Source organism: Amborella trichopoda, chromosome 12 (genome assembly GCF_054954075.1).
Source record: "Amborella trichopoda isolate Santa Cruz 75 chromosome 12, AtrichopodaSantaCruz75HAP2 v2.0, whole genome shotgun sequence".
Classification (NCBI taxonomy): Eukaryota; Viridiplantae; Streptophyta; class Magnoliopsida; order Amborellales; family Amborellaceae; genus Amborella; species Amborella trichopoda.
Window position 1 is genome coordinate 37979854 of NC_142347.1, and position 24935 is coordinate 38004788.

At 38.9% G+C, this 24935-nt stretch overlaps 1 protein-coding gene and 1 long non-coding RNA gene across 10 annotated transcripts in view; both read right to left on the reverse strand.

The window, feature by feature from the left end:
- The window catches only part of LOC18421798 (mediator of RNA polymerase II transcription subunit 22a), a 28417-nt gene extending 3482 nt beyond the window's left edge, over positions 1 to 24935 (reverse strand). Inside the window, exons 1-3 of one of the 9 annotated variants that reach the window (XM_011622257.3) lie at positions 24417 to 24935; positions 20759 to 20920; positions 5460 to 5652 (exon numbers count right to left, since the gene is read on the reverse strand). In XM_011622257.3, coding sequence (XP_011620559.1) covers positions 5460 to 5645 — 186 coding nt within the window. In that variant the 5' untranslated portion in view covers positions 5646 to 5652; positions 20759 to 20920; positions 24417 to 24935. Of the gene's footprint in view, positions 1 to 5459; positions 5653 to 20758; positions 20921 to 24387 lie in introns of all 9 variants that reach the window. The other 8 variants (XM_011622262.3, XM_020662633.2, XM_006826598.4 and 5 more) reach the window with 8 other exon arrangements.
- Positions 4736 to 5107, reverse strand: LOC148779570 (uncharacterized). Its single transcript, XR_016045779.1, has 2 exons — positions 5015 to 5107; positions 4736 to 4857 (listed from the first exon to the last, which is right to left on the reverse strand). It is a non-coding gene; the product is annotated as an uncharacterized LOC148779570 (long non-coding RNA).

Consider the following 24935-nt stretch of genomic DNA (forward strand, 5'->3'; position numbering starts at 1 on the left):
AATTTCTTTTACATGATCAAGAAATTTGCATTGGTGTGGTGGGTTACGGAATTAATGCACCAATGTACTGTTCTCTTCAATGGATACCTAAGTAAGATGCATTTTGTGGCTTTGTCATTATGACCCATATCGATACGCTTTATATAAACTATCTATCTGAAAACCTAAGGACATATAATATCAGTTTTATTTTTTGGGAAGCTAATATGACAGCTTCATTCCATCTCTCAATGGTATGCAACTGATCAAGTACACTGCATTATATATTGTCTCAGTCCAATATACTTTAGGCAAGTTCTTTCTTCAACATTGCACAAGTGGCTTCCACGATCCGTCACTTTTTTCCTCTCAGCAATCCCCTTTTTCGACATGTCAGCTGCCATTGAATCCTCTTGCTTTTCAAGAAATCATCAAATCCCACTGACATAAATTTTGCAACATCGCCCATTATGAATTTCTTAATTGATAAATTGAACCCATTCTGTACAAGCATTTTGGATTCTTTCAAAGTACCCAAATACTTTTACAACAAAAATAAATAAATCCACATGTCCTTGGAAAAATTGCCAATGAAAGAAACAGCGTACAAAACTATAGATGATCTCAAATAGGTGTTTTGCTGTAGAGGAAGATTTGAAAAGTGGCTGTTTTATAACCTTTGCAAAACCACATGCTTTACAAATATGATTCCCATCAAATTGATTCATGGGCATCCCAGAAACTACCTCTCACTTGTCATGTCTTTTAGCCTATATATATATATATATATATATATATATATATATATATGCCCCATTCTCTTGTGTCATAAGTTAGCAAATAAACGACCAAATTTCTTTCTGTGGGTGATGATTCTCCCATCTTTAATTGGATTTCACAGCCTCTTTTACCAAAAACGACATGAAAGCCTTCATCTACCAATTGTCCCATAGGCATGAGATTTTTCCTAAGTCTATGAACATGCAGGACATTGGAGAGGCATTTGATATTTCTATTGGGCACTTATAGTATAATATTTCCTTTGCCTTTCACTTCTAGAGTTGGGTTGTCCCTTGGCATGACTCCTAGCATGTCAGACAAGGGTGCCTTGGTGGCGAAGTGATCGCCTCTTGGTGTAATATAATGTTAGAGAAAATTGTGTTTCCACATATTTACAAATTAAGGGCCCAAAAATTTTGATTTATTTCTTTTCTTTTCTACCCTACTTAAAATATATTTTAAAATAAGCTAGTGCTTTGTGTAGAGAATAAGAAAGACCCATGTGAAGAGAGGGACAAGTGGCTATTGAGAGGCAACACTTGTTATTTCTCTCTCTACATGTGTCTCTTTATTTTTTCCCTTTTGTAGCTATATTTATGGAAATGGTTTTAGAAGGCTGGAGCACCAAGAACGAGCTATCTTTCTCTCCCTAAAACTTCTTGTTCTCTCTTATGCTTCCTCGTGAGCTGGGTGCAAGGGACGTGCCTCTCATCTCTGTAAGAGCCCTCCAGTATCACAGGATCAATCTAGCATCGTGTTGCATCTCGAAGAAGCTTTTCTCTCTAGATTATTTGCTAACAGCTGTTTTGCAGGAAACTTGTATTCTATTTTGTGTTATATATTGTTGGAAAACTCATTTTTAGCAACATTCTCTCTCTAGAAAGGCCATCAAACCGTGCCTGTAAATTCATACGACTTTGGTGAGTTTGTTCCAACTTTCTTCTTCGTCTTTTGCATCTAGAAATACTACAAGAAGATTGAGAAATATTGTATGAGCAAGGGAAAAGGTATTGGGCATTATCTTATATTGTTGGAATGGTTTATGATGGGTTTTTGATGAGTGCATGCTTGCTGGAAATTCTATTGGAATTGCTTAGAAGAGTTTATCGATAGTTGCAATTGATTTTTGGTTGAGATTCTTTAGTGGATTACCAAGTTAGTGATATTTGTATATCCTCTGGAGTTCCAAAGAATTTACAGCAACTTTTTGTGGGTATTTTGATAAGAATTGCATGCCATATGTTTGTGGATATTTCTGATTGAGTTCAAAACCCAACGTACATGTTGATATAGCTCTATTTACTTCTGAAAATCTTAAAGATCCAACATATAATTCAAACATTCAGAATCTGCGAACCATTGTTCTTTTCCTTCATTCACATGATTAACACAAAGTGCCTCTTCTATTTTCTCCTCATAAGCTTCTTTTTCCACTGGTTTTCCCTTAGCAACATAATTTCGTTGGTTATGCCAATAATCTTTGGCATAACATCCAACTTTCCCACAAGTATGGCAGGACCATTTCGTTGCTCTAGTCACTTTATGAGACTCACATTGCTCATTATTGTGAGGTTGTGGTCTCTTCATTAGTTTGGGGCCTTCATGAATCACAATATCTTCCTCTACCAGAAAACCTCATACAAGACTAAGTAAACACGGCTCATTCTATTCCTTGATTTCCTTGGAACATGCACTTGGGTCCAAATTTTTCTTCTTTCAATGGGTGCTACCTCTCGATGCAATAGGCTTATAGCCTTTGGCATGGTTGGCTTGGATTTTTGAGTCAACACCTCATGGCATCAAACTCAAGGCAACTCGAGTGTCATTCTCCTTGTTGATGATGCTTATCCTTCTAATGGATCATAAAGATCCTTCTCTTCGAAAGTACTCAGTGATGGAGTCATTGCCTTACGTGCTCATAGCTTTGATTTAAAAAGTATTTCTCGCATCACTTCATGTTCATGTAGAGTGGCTAATGGGTCTAAGGCTACTGTATCCATCTCAACATTCCTTATATTAGAGAACACATCTGATCCACACAAAATTCAGATTACGCATAGCACCTTTTCATTATGCATTTTCCATGCCACAAGTTTGTCTTGGGCAGTTGGTCTAGGTTCAGTACCATCGAGTACACCTCACAAGACCTTTCCCTATCAAATTAGCTTCCCAACCATATTTTCCAATTCCATAATTCTCATATGTGATAACTTCAAGACCTATGGCACTTGATGTTAACATGTTAAGAGTTTCTCCACTTCTTCGAAGAAATCGACTTAAATAAAAATTTGGGAAAAAGACATAACCCACCCCCCCACCACCCAATCTAAACTTATGGTCCTATACACACCCTTGAGTCCATGGGTAGCCCATAAAAACCCCCCAAATGTTTTGAAAAATTGGTCAAGTAACCCCCTCACTCCTTTTTTTAGCTTTTTCTTTCCCCAAATTGCCATTTTCTTTTTCGTATTCACCCCCCACAGTCCCAATCCCTTCCCCTTGTAATCCTGTCATCTCCCCCCCCCCCCATTAGCCTTCGCTGCCCCATCAATTTTTTCCCCCATTTTCTCTCTCTATCCCATGAGAGTGAGAGAGGGAAATGGTTAACAGGGGAAAAAGGAGAAAGGTGGGGAAGGTTCATGGGGGGAGAGAAAGAAAGGAGGGTGAAGATTAATGTAGAGGAGAGAGAAAAGAGGACTTCAACTCCAAAAAAAAATTGAAACTTTTGGCCTCAGTGTCCTACTTACACTCTCTTTCCCTCTCTAGAACTCTCTCTAGAGTCTAGACTCTTATTTTTAGGCACTGTGGCCTCTCTTTCAATCTCTATTCTTACTAGCAACAAGGCTTGTTGGCCCTCTTCTTTCTCTATTCTCTTTGACTCGCACCCTAATACTTCAAATCACCTTTCTTTTCTATCTAATCAACCAATTCTCATCCACATGAAACCCACAATTTACAGATCTATGTAATGAGATAAGGGACATCCAAACTATGCCTATCCTAATCCTTATTGAATCAAACACGTATCTCAATCAAACCCATCTAACCTTAACATACATATCTAAATTTCCAAAGCTATCCTATTAAAAACATAACTTTAGGAGTGCATATCCTTTCAACAAATTGGCCAAGTACCAAAATGATCACATTGCAATGGTTCTCTCTTCTCAGAACTAGAGTTTTGAGAGCCAAATAGTGAACCATTATTTACATTCAACACATTCAAAATTGGGCTTTTATGGTAGCTTTAGGAGACCAACCGTCATTACCATCTTTGCCAAGAATCTCACAAATTCAACATTTCTTGCTGAGAAAACCTAATTCTTTATGAATTGCCCTGATTCTGATGAAGTTTTGCAGCTGTATAGAATATTTCCATGAAAGTAAAATTCTGGAGAGATGAAGAACGAGAAGAATTCCTCTTGTTTTTGCATCTCTGTAGGTTATAGATATTAGAGGGATGAATTCAAATTCTCTGAAAGAAAAATAAGAAAATTTGAGCTTGACACAATGTTGCAACATTCATTGTTAATGTAAACAAAGAATTCCAATCGATAGTTACAAAAATATGAAGAGACTTAGGGATGAAAAGAATAAGACTTGATAACAAAGAAATTCACTCCGAAACCTAATGAAAACAGCTAGAATCAGATTCAGAAACAAGTAAAGAAGTTTGAGAGAGATGGAGAAAGTAATTAAGAGAGACATAAAGAGAGATGAATTCTTGATATCCTCCCTATCTGAGGTGGATGAGCCATTGTCCTAGTTTCTGCCAGCCGTCTCTGTTCTGCCTTTTACTCTCTCCCGACCTTTTCTCATTCTAGTGTTGACTCCCTCTCCTTTGCCTTCATAGCCTATACTTGGTCATGCCCTTAACCACCTGTCTTCCTCAGCAAGCCTTGGAACCTCATCTCTATTTCCTTGCTTCTTCCTCTAGCATTTTTCTCCCTAACCTAGCCAATCTCTTCTCTTCCACTTTTCTTTTCTTGTTTTTCCCTTGCTCTCGTGAATGCTTGGTTCAGTCTCACCCTTCCTAAAGTATGATGTTCGCTCCCCATTGATGGAAACCTCTTCATCCACTGAATCCAACCTCAAAACCTTCCTCCAAAACCATTTTAAGATGAGTAACAATTTAAACAAAGATCTGACATAAAGCATAAAGCAATTGCCAGGCTTACTTGCTTAAATTCTCAATTCTCTTAATTTCTCAAATCTAGAAAAGGCAAAAAAGGATAACAGAATGGCATCAACTAACCTGCACGGGTGATTCCAAGGGAAAAACTAAATAGATCTGTGTATGATTTAAAATATTTAGTACTTTCTTCATTTTTTAGGTTGATTCAGAAACTAGTGGTAGCAAGGGTAAGCATTTTAAATCCGCAACACCTCAATAAGCATCCAAAATCAGTGCATGGTGCAATAGCTCCTCCTAAGAAAGAACCCACAATAAAAGTCTTAATTTTGGCCAAAAGAAAACAACAATTTATTCTAAAGAATTGCAACTTTTCCAAGAGAGAATTATTCTTACTATTTTGCACAATTTGGGTATCAAATTCCTAACCTGATGGTCAGGAAGAAGAACTCCATGTCACAATGATCAGGCCATCAAAATCCCCAAGAATCACAATCAGTAGTTAAAAACAAAGGATGGTTTTTTCCCTCTTTCTATATTTAGAACAAATAAAGGATGGCTAACTTACCCTTGCTACATCAACCAAAAAATTAAAGTTGTCCACCATGTTGTTTATATCAGTGTCGACACGCTGAAGCAGCGTTTTCTGTTTCTGAGCGGCAATTGCTGCTGCTGTAGCTGTGGGACCTGCAGCAGAACCACCAACAGCACCAGCTCCACCTCCAAGACCACCTCCACTGACTCCCTTGTTCATCTTGATCCTACATTAGCCCAATAAATAAAGAATTTTCATACCAAAACAAGATCTTAACAAGTATTCTTAACTGAGAAAGATAAAAGAGTTATATTGCAGACACCATTGCAAAATATTGGTCGCAACTTTTTTTTTACAGCAGTAAAAAGAAATAAATAAAGGTTCGTGAGCATAGCTGTTTTCGCAACTGTTTGAACCATGAACTCATTCAAGCAAACCAGCTGCAGTCACTTGGCAGGAGATGGACAGAGAATACATTGGTCTCAACTTTCACAAGAGAAGTTTAAACAGGATTCTAGCTGTTCTACTTTGCTTAGTATCCATTTCATTGTTCTGAGTGAACCTAAAGATCCAAAAGTCTGAATAATAAACATTGATTGATTGATTCTAAGGACTTCACTGCAAAAGTACTATTAAGCAGAGAGTGCAGAATGTTCGTATTTAAACCAACCGAACTGTTTATACTCCCTCCCAAATATAAACCCCAGTAAGAGAGTTCAGTAAGGTCCAATCCAACCATAGGATTTAACAGAGAGAGAATGATGGCTCCTGTAAAGGGAGAAACAATTCAAAATCTTCTGAGGGATAAATTTTCATTTACCCTGTTTTCTTAAGTATTAAGTCCCAGGAAGATATTAGATATACAAGGGGAAGCCACCTAAACAACTTCACGTTTTAATGGAAGGCAAACCAGCTGCACTTCTAATAATTTGAAGGGAAGGCCAACTACCTGCACAAATGAAAATTTCAAGGGAAGGAAAAGCCACTGCACATCTGAATATGTTAAGGAAAATAAATATTTGCCAATGGCATAAGGCTCATAATCCCGATGAATGCCTCTCTTTTTTGTTAGCATATTAAATATGATGATCTAAAAGGACAACATACATTTATTTGGTTCCCTGAATGACATGAAAGAGTCTGGGGAAGCCCCCAGGAAGTGTCTGTGGAATCCAGTTGTGAAAAAAAGCAGATGACGATTGGACCCCAGAAGGCACAATTCTTCTCTTTTGTTGGAAGGGACACTCTGATTAGATCAGACATCTTTATTTCCCTAATTCAGATGCTACATTGTATTGCATAGAGGCTAGAAAGATTTTGCAGGTGGAGTTTCTTGGGGGATGCAACAGTGATGAAAGGAAACTGCCTGGTTAAATGGGATACGTGTGCAAGTCTAATGGAGTTAAGAGGTTTGGGCGTGAGAAGGTCAAGGCAGACCAATAAAGTTCTCTTGGCCCGGTAACTGTGGAAGAGTGCTACTGAAGAGGATAGTTCAGTAGCGAGGTCTCTTGTGGTTAAAGTATAGCAAAGCAAGAGATGGGTTGGAAGTGAGGGTCTCAGGCAGGTCTGGGAGGACTTCTGGGTTATGAAGTGGTATTAGGAGTGCGAGCTCATCTATCTGGGAGGGTATTAGGCTTAGGGTGGGAAATGGGGAAAAAGTAAGGTTTGGATTTGATATTTTGATTGGCGAAACGCCCTGGAAATCATGCTTCCCAGAGTTTGCACGATTGGCCCCCAACACTTTAATATTAGTTCGAATAGTTTTGAGTGGAGGGCATGGAGGGTAGAGTTAAAAAATAATCTTGAGTAATCAAAAGAGTGTAAAGAGAACAATTTGATAGGATCTTGAGATAGAGAGAAGAAAGAAGATAAAGAAGTAGAGGACAGAGAGAGTGAGAGACATGTGAGATACATAGAGAAGAGGATAAGAGAAAACTGGCTTGATGGTCCAATGTGACCTCAACATTCAACATCTTTTATTTATATTATGTTTTAACCTAATTACAATCTATGGACAATACTACCCTTACTTAGATAAATAGGACAAATAAGTCCTAAAAAAAGATATAAGACAGTTTTGCCCATCAAATACAATAAAGCTTAATTATCTTATTTCCAATGCTCCCCCTCAAGCTGGTGCATAGATATCAATCATGCCTAGTTGCTTGTGATATCGTGTAGTCCGTCCCGTCCAACAGCTTTAGTGAAGATACTGAAGTTGATCTTTAGACTTCATATAAGGAGTATGAATGATCTTGGCAGAAACCTTCTCTCTAATGAAGTGACAATCCACTTCTATGTGTTTAGTCCTTTCATGAAATACAGGATCTTCGACGATATGAATGACTGCTTCATTGTCACAATATAGAGTCATGGGAAGCTTAACTGTAACCCCAAAATCAAAAGAACACTTTTGATCCACATTACATGTACCATGAGCCATTGCCCTGTATTCTGCTTCAGCACTTGATCTTGCCACCACATTTTATTTCTTGCTGCTCCAAGAAACCAGGTTTCCTAAAACAAAGGTACCCAATTGTGAATCTTCTATCAGTTTGCCAACCAGCTCAATCAGCATCAATGTAAATAGCAACATCAAAGTAACTTTGATTGGAGAATATCCCTTTCCTTGGAGTAGACTTAAAATATCTTAATATTTTGTACACTGAATCAAGATGTGGTTTACGTGGTGCATGCATAAATTGTCTAACCATGCTAAACACATAAGAGATGTATATTATGTAGGTATATCAGCTTTGCCCACTATTCGTTGATACAAGTTAGGATTTTTTAGTAACTCTCCCCTTTCTCCAAGAAGTCTATGATTGACTTCTACAGGAGTATCCACTAGTCTAAATCCCAAGATCCCTGTTTCTTGTAACAAGTCCAGCACATATTTTCTCTGGGAGATGGCTGTCCCTTTCTTTGATCTTGCCACTTCAATTCTCAAAAAATACTCAAGGGGTCTAAATCTTTGATATCGAATGCCTTGCTTAAATAAGATTTAAGATCCTCAATGCCCTTCACATTATCCCCTGTCACAACAATATCATCAACATACACAATAGAAGGGTTGTAATTCCAACACTATTCTTCTTCACAAAGAGTGTATGATCGGCTTGACTCCTTTTGAATTTCAGCAATGCATCACTAAATTTTTAAACCATGCTTTAGGAGAAAGTTTTTCATTCTTTTTTTTTCTTTTTTGGAGGTTCGCTTTAAGAGACTGCTTAAGTCCATATATTGCTCTCTTTAACCTGCACACCTTTCATGTGTCCCCCTTAATCTGAAAACCAGGATGCATGTCCATATAGATTTCTTCTTGGATATCTCCATGCAAGAAGGCGTTCTTTATATCTATTTGATGCCGTGGCCAAGATTTATTAGCAGCTAGTGAAAGAATGATCCTCACAAAATGTTCGACTTGGCCACATCAGCAAAAGTGTCATGGTAATCCAGACGAGGAGTCTGAGTGAAACCTTTTGCGACCAATCTTGCTTTATACCTTTCAATGGTGCCATCAGCTTTGTATTTTACTGTGAATATCCTTTGACATCCTATAAACTTCTTCCCTATATGAAGGTTGGTCATTCTTATGTTTTATTCCGCTCAAGTGCTTGCATCTCGTCACCTATGGTAGCTTTACATTGAGTTGTGAAAGTGCCTTTGCAACACAAGAAGGTATTCGAACAAAAAGCAGAGCTGATATGGAGGCAAAATGAGAGGACACAGAATTGTAAGATATGAAGTTTCCTATAGGATGCTGTGTGCAAGAACGTGTATCCTTACGAATAGCAATAGGTAAGTCCAAATTAGTATTCTATGAGAGGGTGAAAGAATTACTTGAGTTAAGAACAGTTTCTGATTCCAGGTTACCATTTGAGGTATAGTCGTTTAGAACTTCGGATTGTACCATTGTCTTCCCTTGGGAATGTCTTCAGCTGCTTCTCTGGGTGCACACCATTCTCTTTAGATAAAAGTGGTGCGGGAATAGGAAGGGGAACTAGTGATGTGATCTCTTCACTAAACTTTATCTTATTCGCCCCTTGAAGAGAGCACTCATGACTTGTAGAAGAGAAGTATGGAACTGATTCAAAGAAAGTAACATCCATGGAGACATAGAGAACTTTGTTTGTTTTTTTTTGAGAAATGTTGACATTTGTATTGCTATAGAACGGAGGAGTACAAAGGTAAGATAAACCGAGAGATCCCTCTAGCGGGATTCTCGGTAAAAGTAGGTCAGCAGATCGTACACAAAAATTGGGTTATAAGATTACCCCCTTACAACACTTTACAAGCAAATGCCAAAGATAGGGCTTATAAGTGCCCATACATAGTAAAAATTACAGTGCGATATGTATGAAAAGGGAGCCAAAAAATGTTTGGCTGTGGTCCACTGGTCCAATGCAAAAAAGAATGTTGACCCGGTTTGAGCAACCTGACCCCGACTTCTAACGCCCTCCTTCGCCAGCCGGTCTGCGAGATCGTTGGTCGTCCGCCAAGTATGTTGCCAGACGTTCATAACCCTGCAAATGTGGTGGACCTTGTAAAAAATTGGGATCAAGTACCATGGAGGATCACTTGTTCGACTAGCCCAAGAGATGACATTTTTTGAGTCACCTTCAACTATTAGGCTTGGGCCCCAAGAAGGGTTGAACTTTTTCAAAGCTAGGAGGAGGGCTAAGACTTTCGCATGGTGAGAGTCCTTGAGGCCAAGATATTCGGAGATACTTAGGAGTATATCGCCTTCATGGTCTCAGAAAACTCCTCTTGCTCCTGCTGGGCCAAGGTTCCCTAAGGAACATCCGTCGAAATTTAATTTGATGCCGCCTTGGGTTGGTGGTAGCCAGTTGCTTAACCTTCTTACCCCCAGTGGTTGGTGATGAAGGATGTTTCCCCATTGTGAGAGGAAGAACGTCCCTGAAATTCCCGCAAAGAATTTATGGTTGGAGGCCAAGAAGGTAACCATGGTGGTTACCTTTTGCAAAAGTGCCATGGTTTGAAGTTTAGAGCCTCGGAAAATTCTTAAGTTTCTTTCTAGCCATACTATCCAAATAGTAGCAGCTATAGTCGCCTTCCACAGGATTCTTCCTGCCTTAGGCCAGCTTGAGTCAAGATTGTAGGTTCGAAGGGCTTTAACCGGGGGGGGGGGGGGGGTGACCCATTCTATGCCAAATAATTGTAAAACCCTGCCCCATAGGTCAAAGGAGAAGTCACACAGTAAGAACAAGTGAAGGTTTGTTTCCTCCTCACATTCACAAAGAGCACACCTATTAGGGATGGGGATCCCTCTTTTTTGTAGATGATCTACAGTGAGGATCTTATGTGAGAAGGCAAGCCAGTTGAGGGTCTACACTTTTGGTGAAGCAATAGCGGACCAAATTCTAGAAAGGGGATCAAGGGTGGTGGGTAAGGAGGTGAGACATTTGTAGAACGAAGCAACAGAGAACTTACACGATGGAGTTAGTGTCCAGACAATTTCGTCTCTTCCAAGTGAAAGGAAAAATCGGGAGTGGAGGGTATTCAAGAGCTGTTGGAAATCAGCGGTTTCCTCTTCGGTTAGGTTCCTTTGAAATGAAGGATTCCAAACCCTACGGCCTGGGCTATTAACGAATCCTAGTCTTAGGCAAGAGAGAAAAGGTTTGGAAAGGCGTCATGAAGGGGGGAGGGTCCAAGCCGTACGTCTTGCCAAAATCTCACTCTCGATCCTTCACTTGGTTGGATTCTAATGTGCGTCTTGCAGGTGGCCAGGACTGTTAAGAGGGACTTCCAGGCTCCTAACACATTATGGCCTTAAGTTCTTCCTGGCAGCCAAGAATCTGTGGGGATTCTATATTTGTGCTACAACCTGCGCCCAAAGAGCGTTCGGCTGAGTAGCTAAACGCCACCACCATTTCCCTTGTAAAGCAGCATTGTGTTTTCGAAGAACTTTAACCCCTAAGCCACCCTTCTCTTTTGGTTGGCAGACCTTATCTCAGGTAACAAGATGGTATTTTTTCTCATCGGCCTGCCCAGACCAAAGGAAATTCCTCATGAGTTGATTAAGTCGAGTTGCCACCTGAGCTGGCATATGGAACAACGACATGAGGTAGATTGGCGAGTTTGCTATGGTAGCGTTAATCAAGGTAGTTCTTCCCACTATAGACAAAAATCTGCCCTTCCATCCTGCCAGGCGTCGATCAACCTTGTCAAGGACAAGGGACCATTGTTGTTTTCTTGGTTTACCCAATCCCAGGGGCAGGCCAAGAAAGGAGGTTGGGAGGTCTTTGATTTTACATTCTCAATCTGGAATGAGTGTTCTAATTTCACCAGGTGACAAGGCAACCCCCAACATACTTGATTTATCTATGTCGATCTTGAACCTTGTTGCAAATTGGAAGCAACTGAGGAATCTTTTTGAGGGTTTTGACTTCAATACGGGTGGCATCCAGGAAAACCAAGGTGTCTTCTGCATACTGTAAGAGAGAAATTATGGGTCCATGCCTACTGGTTTTCAATCCTGATAGGAGGCCAGATTGGTAAACACGAGAGATGGATCGGCTGAACACTTCAGCTGCTATAGCAAAGAGGAAAGGTGAAAGTGGGTCTCCTAGCGTGAGACCCCTTGAGGAAGGGAAGTATCCAACTGGGGTACCGTTGAAGATTATAGAGAAATGAGGGTTGGAAAAGCACCCACTCATCCACTTCCTCCATCTCTCCCCAAAGCCCATCCTTGCCATAGACTCGTTCAGGACCTACCAGTCCACATGGTCGTAAACCTTTTCCCAGTCTAGTTTGAAGATAAGCCCTAGTTTCTTGGTGAGGTGTCTCGAGTGGACCCATTCATGGGCCACTAAAGCACCATCAAGTATTTGTCTGCCTTTGAGAAAGGCTGACTGGGAAGGAGAAATGATAGAAGGCAGGACTTGTTGCAGCCTAGAAGCCAAGACCTTTGCCAGAATCTTGTAGGAAGAATTGAGGAGGCTAATAGGCCGACAGTCTTTGATTTCCTCTGCTCCTTCTTTTTTAGGGATAAGGGCGAGGAAAGTAGCATTCATAGCTTTGTTTAGAATACCCCTATGGAAGAATTCCTCGAAATTTTCACAAAGTCAAGGCGGACAATATCCCAAAACTCGTTACAGGGGGCAACTAGGAAACCATCCGGCCTAGGGGTCTTGTCACTTGCCAACGCTTTAACGGCTTTAAAGATCTCATGTTCAGAGAAAGGTCGTTCTAGCAAAGCAACTTGGGCTTCATCGAGAGTCAAGAAGTCTAGGGTCGAGAATCTGGGTCTAGCGTCAAGGGGAGCAGAGTATAAGTTCTGAAAAGATTCTAATAAAGCTTGTTGAATGTCACTAGGTTGGGTGAGATAGGAGTTGTTGACATAGCGAACTTTGTTAATAAGATCATAATATGTATTCCCCTTTTGATGAGATGCATATCCCAAAAAAGTACATTTGGCACCTTTAGCATCAAGCTTCTCCCTCTTGGGACCAAGGATATGTACAAAACATATACAACTGAACACCTTCGGAGGTACAAGAAACAAGGGTGAGTTAGGATAAACAATTTCAGCGCAACATTTTCCCTCAAGAACATGAAAGGGCATGCGATTAATTAAAAAGGCAGCAGCGAGAACTGTTTTAGACCAAAAAAATTTCGGGACCTTCATTCCTAGTTAAAGAGCTCAAGTGCCTTCAAACAAGTGTCTGTTTTTCCTCTCAACAATGTGTATTGACACGTTGTTTGGAACTCAATCCCTTGATTAATAAGATAATCTCTGAGTTGGTTTGACACATACTCACCCCCATTGTCAGTATGCCAGACTTTAATTTGTGCATCATATTGAGTTTTAACCATTTTGTGATAATCTTGGAATATATTAGCAACTTCATCTTTGTGTTTCATTAGATAGATAATTGTGAGTCTACATCAATCATCCACAATTGTAACAAATAATAAATGGAATTAAAAAATAGAGGCAACTGGAAAGTACCCTGCACGTCAGAGTACATAAGAGAGAAGAGAACATCACTCTTTTTATTAATATTGAGAGGAAATGAAGTTCTACAATGCTTTGACAACTCACACATGTCACATTGCAATTGAACTTGACCCAGAAACTCGAACATTTTGGGAAATAAAGAATGCGAAGTAAAAGACAACGCATGACCAAGATGGGTGTTCTACAAATACACCCTTTCTTTATTAGCTATCCAAGATGTGGTTGCAGCAGTCAAGGCTCAATCAAGACTCTCAAAAAAGGTACAACCCTCCATTTTCACAATTATGCCCAAATGTCTTCCCTGTCATCAAGTCTTGTAATACACAATGAGAAGGGACAAAGGTTATACTGCAGTTTAGGGTCTTTGTGAGATTAGTAGATTACTAACTGATAGTAGGTTACTAGAAAGATTGGAAACACACAAGGTGGATGACAAGTTAACTGACGGAGTAACATGTAGAGTTCCCTTTCCTTTAATTGGAATAAGAGAACCATCTGTTATTTAACATATTCATGACTACAACAAGGAATGTAAGAGGAGAAGAAACAGCCATACTAGTCATATGTTCAATAGCTCCAAAGTAAATAATTCAATGTCTTTATAAAGACATGATGGGCTGATGCAGATATACCTGATTGGGTAATATGAAAGTTAAAGGAAGGAGGGTCTCGAATGGAAGCTTGCTACTTGAGATCAAGGAGGTCTCTTTTAGGAATAGTCACCAACTCTTCTGCATGTTCAAAGAAGGTAGTATCTTGCTGCCCTTGAATAGCCAGAGCAGTACCTTCATTGATTGTTGCAGAATTTGAACGAGAAAAGTTTTGTCTTGGGCGTCCAACCAAATCCGAACATGTATCCCTTGTGTGTTGAGTCTTCCTACAGTGGGTGCACTTTAATTTGTCCTCATTAGATGTGGGGCTTCCACAGCCACGTCCATCAAGTCGACTTCCATCCACCTCGATTATCATGAAAACTTGTGAATATGGCAGAACTGCCATATTCAGTTTCACCTATAGACACTACATTATCTGAAGAAAGGGAGAAAACAGTACCAAGTGATGGCAAAGTCTCTCCACCGAGAACATTTACCCTAATTGATTCATATTCCACATTACTCTACGCAAAAGATTGCAGATCTTCCTTTTGTTATGGCCTCTCTTTGTTCCTTTGCATAAATGAATGGGCTGATAATGGCTTAATTCATCCAAAAAACAACATAGACGAGCATAATAGGCTTTCACTGATAAGTCACTTGTTTAAAATCACTGGTTTGCTGCTCCAATTCATAAACCCATGCAATATTTTTCTTTTGGGAATAGGACTCAAAAACAGCATCCTATAATTCCTCAGAAGTATTTGCATTTCATAAAGGATCAACTCATATTAGGCTGCATATAAGACAATGTCCAATTCATAATTCCCATATCATCAGCCTCCCAGTCTGCATATTCAGTATCCTTTAGATCAAGTTTTTCACACTCTTCCACCAAGAAATAGTCTAACTGACCTGGCCCATTCTAAATAGTTTGTGCCATCAAATCTAACTATGGTGACATGAAGTCCAAAAGGCTCCATAATTGATGCTTTTAGAAACATTCTCTATTATAGTTGAGATTTGGTTACGCCCTCAGATCTTAATCAACAACCGGGATCAAGTTACACCCTTTGATCTCTTCAAAACAAAAGGTTTAGAGATCTGGTTATGCCCTCAGATATAATCACAATCCCTTTCTAAAATAAAAAATAAAAAACATCACTACAAATATTTCATTGATAGAGGTATACAAACTCTGATCCATCCAAAATCTAGGCTTTCTATCAAGCACTTGATTTGCAACTAGAAATAAAAAAAAAAAATAACTAGACTAAAAAATGGCAAAGGGTAGGCCCAAAAGGACATGGTTAGAAATAGTGAGGAACAATGATAATAAAGTCGTCCGCCCGACCGTCTAGGTGGCTTTCTAGAGTAAAAGCCTCGGCGTTCTTAAGGCGGTCACTATTAGGGGCCAGAACTAGGCACCGCCTAAGCAGCCTGCAAGAGTTTAGCAAAAAAAAATTTCGAGAGGGGCCAAAAAGTGTTATTTTATCCCCTTAAAAGGGGGGATAAGGGTTTGGGGGGCCATTCTTGCCCCCAAAGACAATTTTAGTGAACTTGAGAGTGATAAACAACTCGAAAAAAATTAGATTTGAAGATGTTTTGAGAGATTTTTTTCGAAATCCTCGAATGGTCACGATATTAAAGGATATTCAACAGCAACCATTTTGAGGCTTATAGGGGTTGTAAACGAGGAGATTTGGGATCCTAAACATTTCGGTTTGGCCCAAAATTGAGTCCACTTCAAGAAGGTTGGTATGTTTCAATAGTTTCATCATGTTTTGTATTTTTTTCCCTTAATGCTAATGATGTCAATTTTTGCTTACTTTGTGATACATATTTGATATGTTATTGTCTATTTGGATTATTATTTTATTAGTTAGTTTAATAATTGCTTAGTTCTTAATTGCTTATTAAATAATTGTATGTGTAATGTGTTTTTTCGAAGTAAGATTCATAAAGCATAATTATTTTATTAGTTAGGTTAATATTTGCTTAAAGCTTATTAAATAATTGCATGTGTGATATTCTTTCTCAATTTTGTGTTATATCATTGCAATTTTGAAGTGTATATTTTACCTTTTTTGGCTTAATAAGAAGCCAATATATTGAAGGGTCAATGTCACTTCCTATTTGTAATTTTTTAGATAACCATTGCTAGTTTTTTCAAGTTTGACCTTGTTTTTTTTGTCTAATTTTCAGGCTTAGGTGTTAAGTTTTAAGTTGATAATTGATAATAAAATGGGAGGAGGATTCAAATTTTGAAGAAAATAAAATCACTAGCTGTTTTTGGATCTAGGTGGCCGCCTAGACGGCCCAGCACCCCCCCCCCCCCCCCCCCCCCCCCCCCCTCCACCGCCTAGGCGGCTGCATCCTTGAATATTGGTAAGAAAAGATATGAAGACTTATGGCCTCACTAAGGGTACTGCCCTTAATAGAATGATGGACCAGGATTCATGTAGTCGACTCCAATTAGTTGGGAAAAAGCTTTGACAATGATGATCAACACTGGTATCAAGGCAACAAGTTAGACCTTCCAATTGCTTTTCTTTTGTTCTCCTTTTTCCTCTACTACGAATCTGTAGCTAAGTTTTTGCAAAATATTGCTTCATTGGTTTCATTTCTTCTTCTTTTAGGAACTAGAAAGTGTGTGATCCTTTTTTTATAGGATCATCACTTTAACCATTTTAATATGTACATTTATATCACTTTAACCATTTTAATAGGTACATTTGTGTGTGTGTGCGCGTGTGCATGTGCGCGCGCGCGTGTGAGGCAGAGTTTTTCTTTTTCTACAAGGTTTACCCATTGTTTTTGCCACTAGTGTGACCGTTAATGGCTCTTTTTTGTAAGACTCATTTTATCAATTTGTGGAGAGCTATAGCCATTTGCTGTCCATCTTTTTCTCTCTCTACAGGTTTGGTAAATGGCTATTTGGTGACCCATTCCCCAAAATAGAGAAGGTCCTCATTTCTCATAGCAGCACTTTCTTTTCATGTTAGGGAGGAAACAATCCTAACAAGGACACATGTCAGAAATAGTTGCTGCATCCTCACCTCCATATCTCATGGTAACTTTTTCTTTCATGTCATGGAAATATACTGGGTCTCATAACCTGATCTATAATAGGGGAAAAACAATTTTGATAAGGATGCGGATCAGATTTCTTTACTAGGTCTTATGTAAAGTGTTCCAACTTCCAATTCTGAAACACCAATTGGGTAACTTATTTGCATCAACCGACCAAAAGACAGTGTGATTTACATTGGCCAAACGGAAATACCATCTACACATCAAGAATTTTCTTCACAATTAAATGAGTTTGGAAACTAAGGAAAAAGCTTGGCCCCGAAAAAATTTCTAATGCAATACAATAGAGAAATTTATGTACCGACAGGGGAAAAGATGTGGTATTATTACCACATGGTCCATAATTTGGGACATATTATATTACGGTCTTTTTTTAGTTTTTTTATTCTAAATTTAATCCCTGTTGGAAACGTAACTTTGGAACGGCCCAAAGTACAAAAAGAAATGGTGCATTTGTGCGGTTTGAGAGTCCAACTTTTGAACAGCCTAGTACATGTGTTTGGGCAGTTTGAAAATCCAACTTCAAACCGTCCGAAACACAAAAATATCAATTTTTTTTGTGTTTTGGGCAGTGTGAAAGTTGGGCTTTTCAAACCGCCAAAACACATGTTTCGGGGCAGTTTAAAAGTTGGACCTTTGAACCGCCCAAATGCATCATTTTTTTTTTTGTGTTTCAGACAGGAACGTTACACTCCCAAACAGGGGGTAAAAAAGAGAATAAAGGATCTTAAAAAAAACGTTCGACATCACCATAGTATGTCTGATAAAATGGATCATTAGGTAATACTGCATCTTTTCCCACTGTCTAAACATAAATTTATCTAAAATAGGTGCTTAAACCAAAATCATGAACCATGAAAACCCTTTAAGTAATGCTATGGCAGGCTCATCCAAATCAGCAAACCAGGGCGAAATGGCATTGGCAAGAATGCATCACAAGTAAGTGCTCATTAAATGAAAATTGTGAGCAGCTTATCGCCACAAGCCCATGAGACCTCACAGAAGACTCTCAGCAAACTGATTTAACCTTGACCCTAAACTCAACCACCTGTTCCAACAACAGAAAAAACATCTATCCTACGGCCCAAAAGCCACCCAACCAAGCCAAACCTATTCCTCACATCCAAAGTAACATTACCTTTGCAGGTTAGCAACTTCTTAACACAAACCAACACTTTAATCATTACCCCCACATGAAACCCCTTTTATAGAAACAAATCAAATACCGTTCCCCTGAAAACCAAACAACCAGATCTGGATGCAGACAAACAACAAGGAATGGAGCACCAGCTATTTTGGGTGACAAAAACATCTACATAGAGCGTGAATCTCCTTTACCACCTTGGTGGGATGCTTCTCGCTAAAAAGAACAGCTCCAAGGGGAATCTCAAAGTGGTCACTCACCAACGCTTATCATTAGGAAAACGATGACGTTCTATTCTCACTACCCTCTGATTCATTCAACCGATACTTCTAAAATATGAGACAGTTCAGGGGAACCACTTTGGAGCTTCTCATTGGACACCTAATCTATCAAACTCTTTGATTCAACCCCAGAAGGTGTGAGTACAGGCTGAAGGTAGCCTGCCACATGGATGGAACTATGATACGAACAGGCAATAGCCATTAAATGTGGATGAAATGTCAAGCATGATTGGAGCTCTATTGGAGGGGATCAATTTAGGTTGTCCGCTACATGGTGGAAGCAAATGAGGCAGTCCCATGGCCTGAACCCATAAAGCTAGTCATCAGAGGTGGGAAGTAATTAATATCTATTGTTGCAACAAGAGAGAACCAGAGAAGCCCACACCGAAATCCCAGAGCCCAACAACCATCTCCAACCACAAGACACCCTATCACCCCAAAACCAAAACACCTCACTTGACATCACAGAAAACCACACTAAATCCCAACTTTCCAACTATTGCTGGCAAAGAGTTATTAGAAAGAAGGGAGATACAGAACAAAAATATCAGCAGAGAAACCAGCAAAGGAGAATGGGAGACTTGCAGCAAACAACGTGGATTCCCCTAGAGGGTGAGCCAGGTCAGCATTAGAGATGGATAGCCAACGCAAAATCACCAACTTCATGGTGGACCCATGGATGCCACAGCACAACAGGGAACAAAATTGTTCGAATCACCGGGTAAAATGTTTGATGGGTGCCAAATAACTAGATTTTTTATTCTAAATCAAGATATGGGTGGAAAAGGGCCAAGCCCCTCTTACAATATAACTTAATCAATATTTTCAACATAAGAAATCCTATGATGAGAAATGAGCCATAGACAGATTCAAGTTAGTTTCGTGTAAGCACGGAGAGTAGAATGCCTTGGCAGATTCTTTGGCTAGGCAGAGTGTGAAAACTGCAAAGACAGGAACTACTGGTCTCCACTCCCTTACCAAGATAAAATGTTGCTACATTACCTCCTACATGTCACTTCAACACGCCAAACAGATTTTATACTTAGATGCTATACCTGTATCAGGTCACTTTAATCAAAAAATAAAATAAAACTAAACACTTATAATTTCCTTTGTTAGCTTTCAGACAGCCTATAAAATTAACTGTAAAGATATAACCAGTATATAATTTACAATAACAAAAGAGAATTAATTTTATAAACCTGTAACACAGCCTTAGGAAAGTACCATGTTGTGTACAGCCCTAGAAATAAATAGATCATATCGACTCTTTGGGCAAATACAATGCCTAAAAACTACTCAAGAAAGTATCCCTGAAACTAACCTGGAAAAAATGAGCTTAGGGTCACGTCAAACCCCATAATAATATTCGTAGATAACAAAATTACACTAGTTGTATACCAATCAAAAAGAAAATATGCCAGTTTTTTCCCCCTTAAAAATGGAATGTTTTAGTTTAGTTTATAAAAAAATTGAGAAAATCATTCTGACATGGTCAGAAGATAGAAATGGAAAACCCCATGAAATACCCTGAAAAAGTAATGACAAGCACTAATCATTCCATAATGAGCACCGACCATTCCAACAAATGTGTTTCTCAAATATTTGGATACTATGGAAATCTTTCTACAGCTAAACTCATGAAGGATGCAAATGAAGGCACAAAAAATGTAAACTTAATGACTAAAACTCCTTTTTTATTAATAAAAATAAAGCCTCTTATTAAAGAAATGAAATGCTGGGTTTTCTTTCGTGGGACTAAATTTCGTTCATTTATGGGCATCTCAGAAAACCTAATTGGATTTACTTCGATACCATTGACTCTGTGACAAAGGAGGACAGACCAAATTGTTGGTGCAAGTAAAAGCCTACAAAAGTACATTAGAGAATACTCAATAGACTACAAGAGTGCAGTTCATCTAGACAAATATATACTTGAATTATCATTGACACATAAAAATTGAGTCAACAGATTAACAAGACAAACCACTAAATGGATATAAGGGTGAAAGTGAAACTCGCACAACCAAGTTAGTTCCCTAGAAGAGGAGACATGTTTTGAACCCCAATAATCCTAAAAACGTGGTTTGGAAGAAACAGCTGCAATCTAAAGAAAAATATATATATTTTCAACACTACAAAAAGTAAATACTCCTTAAAATACAAGCCCTAAACATTTGGGGCATTTCAATTCACAAAAAATGTCCTATATGGAATAACGTGTTTCGATCGCATACCTGAGCTAGTTGCAGTATAGAAAGACAGTTTTGTTGAAATCTTGAAGCCCTAACCAAATTTGGGGGTTCAAATGAACAGTCTGCAATCAAGAACAAGAATGATGAAGAAGCAGACTAAGTTCCAGCAAAGCCTTCCCCAGACTTTCCTACCAAAACCCATCCCTACATCCAAAAAGATTTGCAATCAATAACTTTCTCTATCAAAATACCCCAAATTTCTAAAGCACCATATCCCCACAGACTTTCCTAATAAAACCCATCCCAAAAGATTTGCAATCAATAACTTTCTCTATCAAAATACCCCAAATTTCTAAAGCACCGTATAGATTTTGAAATTGAAGTTACAAATATAAACAAATGCCTCGTTAAATATCTTCAAGTTGTACGCTCAATATTTTACTCTAAACTCCATATTTCATTAACAGAGACCTACTGTGAAGCATTATCACTATTGCTCTTAACAACAACAAAAAACCTAGGATCATTTCAAAACTTCAAACAAAATAATTCATATTCAAAACCCATTTATCATGAATTTTTCTGGGCAATTATAATACCAAGAAAAAGATAGATAGAGGTGTACTGCTCGATTGGAGAGTTATGAATGTTCAATTTTTTCTTCAAAATATGGACTACTCTTCCAATCCTCTCATAGGTGTCAATCTACGTGCCAGGAGTGTGTCAAAAATTTCAAAATTTTCATTTGGACTTTAAACCCAGTTAATAGCGTACCTCCAACTGCCTGATTTCATGTTGAATTCATTTTTGAATTTCCCTAATCATGAATAGTCTAAACCAATGTTTTAAAACTCGTGTATTCCCACTCCATATTGTTGATCCAGATGGGGACAGTCCAAATCGGGAATCGGTCAGAAGTCGGAAGTCGGAATCGAACCGATTTTGGAATGGTATGGTTCCCATCACAGTTCCCCCTAAATTCTTCTTTTTTTTAAAAAAAAAAGAAGCTTTTCTAATGTTTTCTTAGTCCCCCGTAAATCTCCTCCCCATAAACCTATATTTTTATTTTCATTTTATTTTATTTATCTTTTAATATTATTCTAGACCACTGATTCGGACCAATTCAGACCGATACGGACTACCGATCTAGCAAGCTGAGACAGATTTGTGAGGTGAATGATCCACTCCACCAATCCAAGTTTAGATACACAAGTCTAAACCAGTGTATCAAAAAGCACTAGGTGGGTCCTAGGCAGCCTGGGGGGTCCAGGCCGCCTAGCGCCTAGGCGGGCGCCCAGAACCTGGGCGGCTGCCCAGTTGAAAAAAAATAAAAATCCCATTGTCCCAATATACCATATTCCAACAATCCAACTTGCAAAAAAAAAAAATAGAAGTCGAGAGGAAAAATTTGATAATCCATATTGTTAAAACATTAAGTTGTAAAACCATACAAGTAATATAAAAGTCAACACCCAACACAACAGAAATATACAAAAATTTAGAAATATACAGTCTAACAAAAGTCAACAGAATCAATACTAAACTATACGGTCTAACAAAGGCAACAGACTCAACACTCAACACTCAGCACCAAGAGGCATGAGTCTTCAATCATCATCATCATCCGAAGAAGAAGAAGAATATCAATAGCGCAAACCTCATCATATGCATCAAAGTCGAGGCCATCATCATCAGAGTCATCTCCCTCTTCAATATAATGTTCAACCCCCTCTGTTTCTTCTGAATCTGCCTCTTCCTCCTCCTCTTCTTCTACCTTCCTCTTACTAGTATGTGTAGTCTGTGCAGATGAGGCCCTAGGAGTCTTGGCTATTGTACCCTTCTTTTTGTGCTTCTCTGAGCTCAAATATTGTATAATTTCCTCCTTGGTAGCCTTAGGAACATTTTTACATGGGCCAACATCCCCCGTAATACCGGCAAGGTATTTTTTAAACGGGTAAATGCCTCATTAGTATCATTCCCACAATAATTACATTTAATACGATTTTTATCACTTGAATTCGGGATATAACTATAGTTCCAACCCGGATCACCACTCCAATGACTACAAGCTGGAGAAGATACTTCCATAGAACAATGCTTATTTTAATCATTTTTTGGTTCTTCAAAATTCAAAAGATATCTAATCTCATCTCAAACTACTTCAGGAACATTTGTCCAAGAAGCAACATTACCTCTAACACTAGCAAAGTGTTTTTTGAATCGGCTAATAACCCCATTGGTATTTTTTTCACAAAAATTACACCTTATACAATTTTTATCATTTGGTTTTGGATTATATCCATAATTCCAACCCGAATCACTTTTTTTAAGAGTAGCAGAAATAGATCTATGACAAGGACTTTGTTCTTATTTTTGTTTTACATAACTTAAAAATTGCTTAATCTCCTCTCTGACAGCTTCAGGAACATTTTTACAAGAGGTAACATCCCCTTAATACCAGCAAGATGTTTCTTAAACCGGTTTATGCCTCCTTTTCTATCTTTTTCACAAAAATTGTACCTAACGCATTTTTTGTCATTTAGATTCGGGTTGTATCCATATTTCCAATCCAGATCTCCACTCCGACTAACACCTAAAGAAGGCATCTCAAAATAAAGCAAGCAATCTAAAAAATGCACTTACTTTGGTTGCTTGAACTCCAAAACTTTGAGAAACACTTCGATGATTTGATAATTGATCTAATGAAATGTAGTTTTTTGGAGGTTCTTTTAAGTCTAAAGGGGCTTCTTGTGGGTTTAAGGTTCAAATGAACCTAAAAGCCATCATTCTTAACCTTTAAATATTTAAAAAAAAAAAAAAACATGTTTTCTGCCTCTGGGCGGGGCGCAGGCCCTGGGCAGCCACCCAGGGCTGGGCGCTACGTGGGTTCCGTACCGCCTAGGCGGCCGCCCAGGGACGGACCGCCTAGGCCTGGGCGATGCACCCAGGCCCTCTGGACCGCCTAGGCGCTGGGCGATCCGTTTATTAAATCAATGGTCTAAACCATGACCCACATGCGTGACATAGCTTCAAATAATTTAAATAATCTTCAAAGCAAAAAGCTCTGAAATAATTTTCAATACAATTGTGTAGGAGACCAACTCTTTTTCGTTTTCTGAGCTGTATCATCTAAATGGTTTACATGGGCATATTTGCTAAAAAAGTGGCATGAAAACTAGACCCAATAATTAACGCACAAAATTTATTATCAATTTCTTTTTATAGAGAGTGAAATTTATGATTGATTGCCCTACTACAATTGTAACCATCAGAATACAAAATCCCCATGGTTCCCTCCAAAATTTAAGTTTTGGACGTCTACTCCCCTTCCCTACCCCTTTTATATCCCCTCTGAAAGAAATATCTGCACCTTTTGTTTTAAACAAAATTTGAGCTCGTGCAGACTGATGAATGAGAAGAATCCAAAATTCTCTCATAGAGGGGGGAGACAAAAATCATTAGAGAGGAACAAGAGTTCAAACTCAATTTAGCCAGATTGATATCAGTAGAGAGAAAAGGAACGAGAACATCAAAGTTAAAGAGAGATTCCTAACCAGTTCATGCTTCACAAAGATACAAAGGAAAACAATAGCATCCATCACAAAGAAATAAAGGTCGCAAGCTAATTGAGATAGAGAAAGTGATTCACTAAAGAGGAAAAGTGGCAGTACCCCTAATTAAGATAGAGTAAGAGACCTACTAAAGAGGAACCTAATTGAGAAAGGCCCCGTTCTTGCCGCTTCCTTCACGCTTGGTCGTCCTTGACTTGATTTCTTCAGCGAGGGGAGGGATGGGATTAGGGCTTCTGCTCAGAGAGGTGCGGAGAAGGAAAGGAAAGTGCCAAGAGGGCGTGAGGGAAAGCAGGGAGAGGGAGAGAGAGAGTGAAAAATAGGGTTAGGGTTTCAATGTGCAGAGAGGTGAGGAGAGCGATGAGGGGGCGAGAGATGGAGATCAGAGGCGAATGAGGTGGAGCGAAGGAGATGCAGAGAGAGAGAGGGAGGACAAGGGAGAAGTGGAGGAGAGAGGGGAGAGCGTGAAATAGTAAAGTAGGCATTTCAATCGATCGCCACCATCCACTGACATCATTTAAAATGGACGGTCAGAGAGCAATGAGCGCTCAAAACGCTTCCCAACAGGCGAACGGCTTCCCCTGTGGTCTTGCCTTTTAGCTTGAAAATTTGAGCGCGTCTATTATGTTCCCGTGAGAGCATTCTGCGCA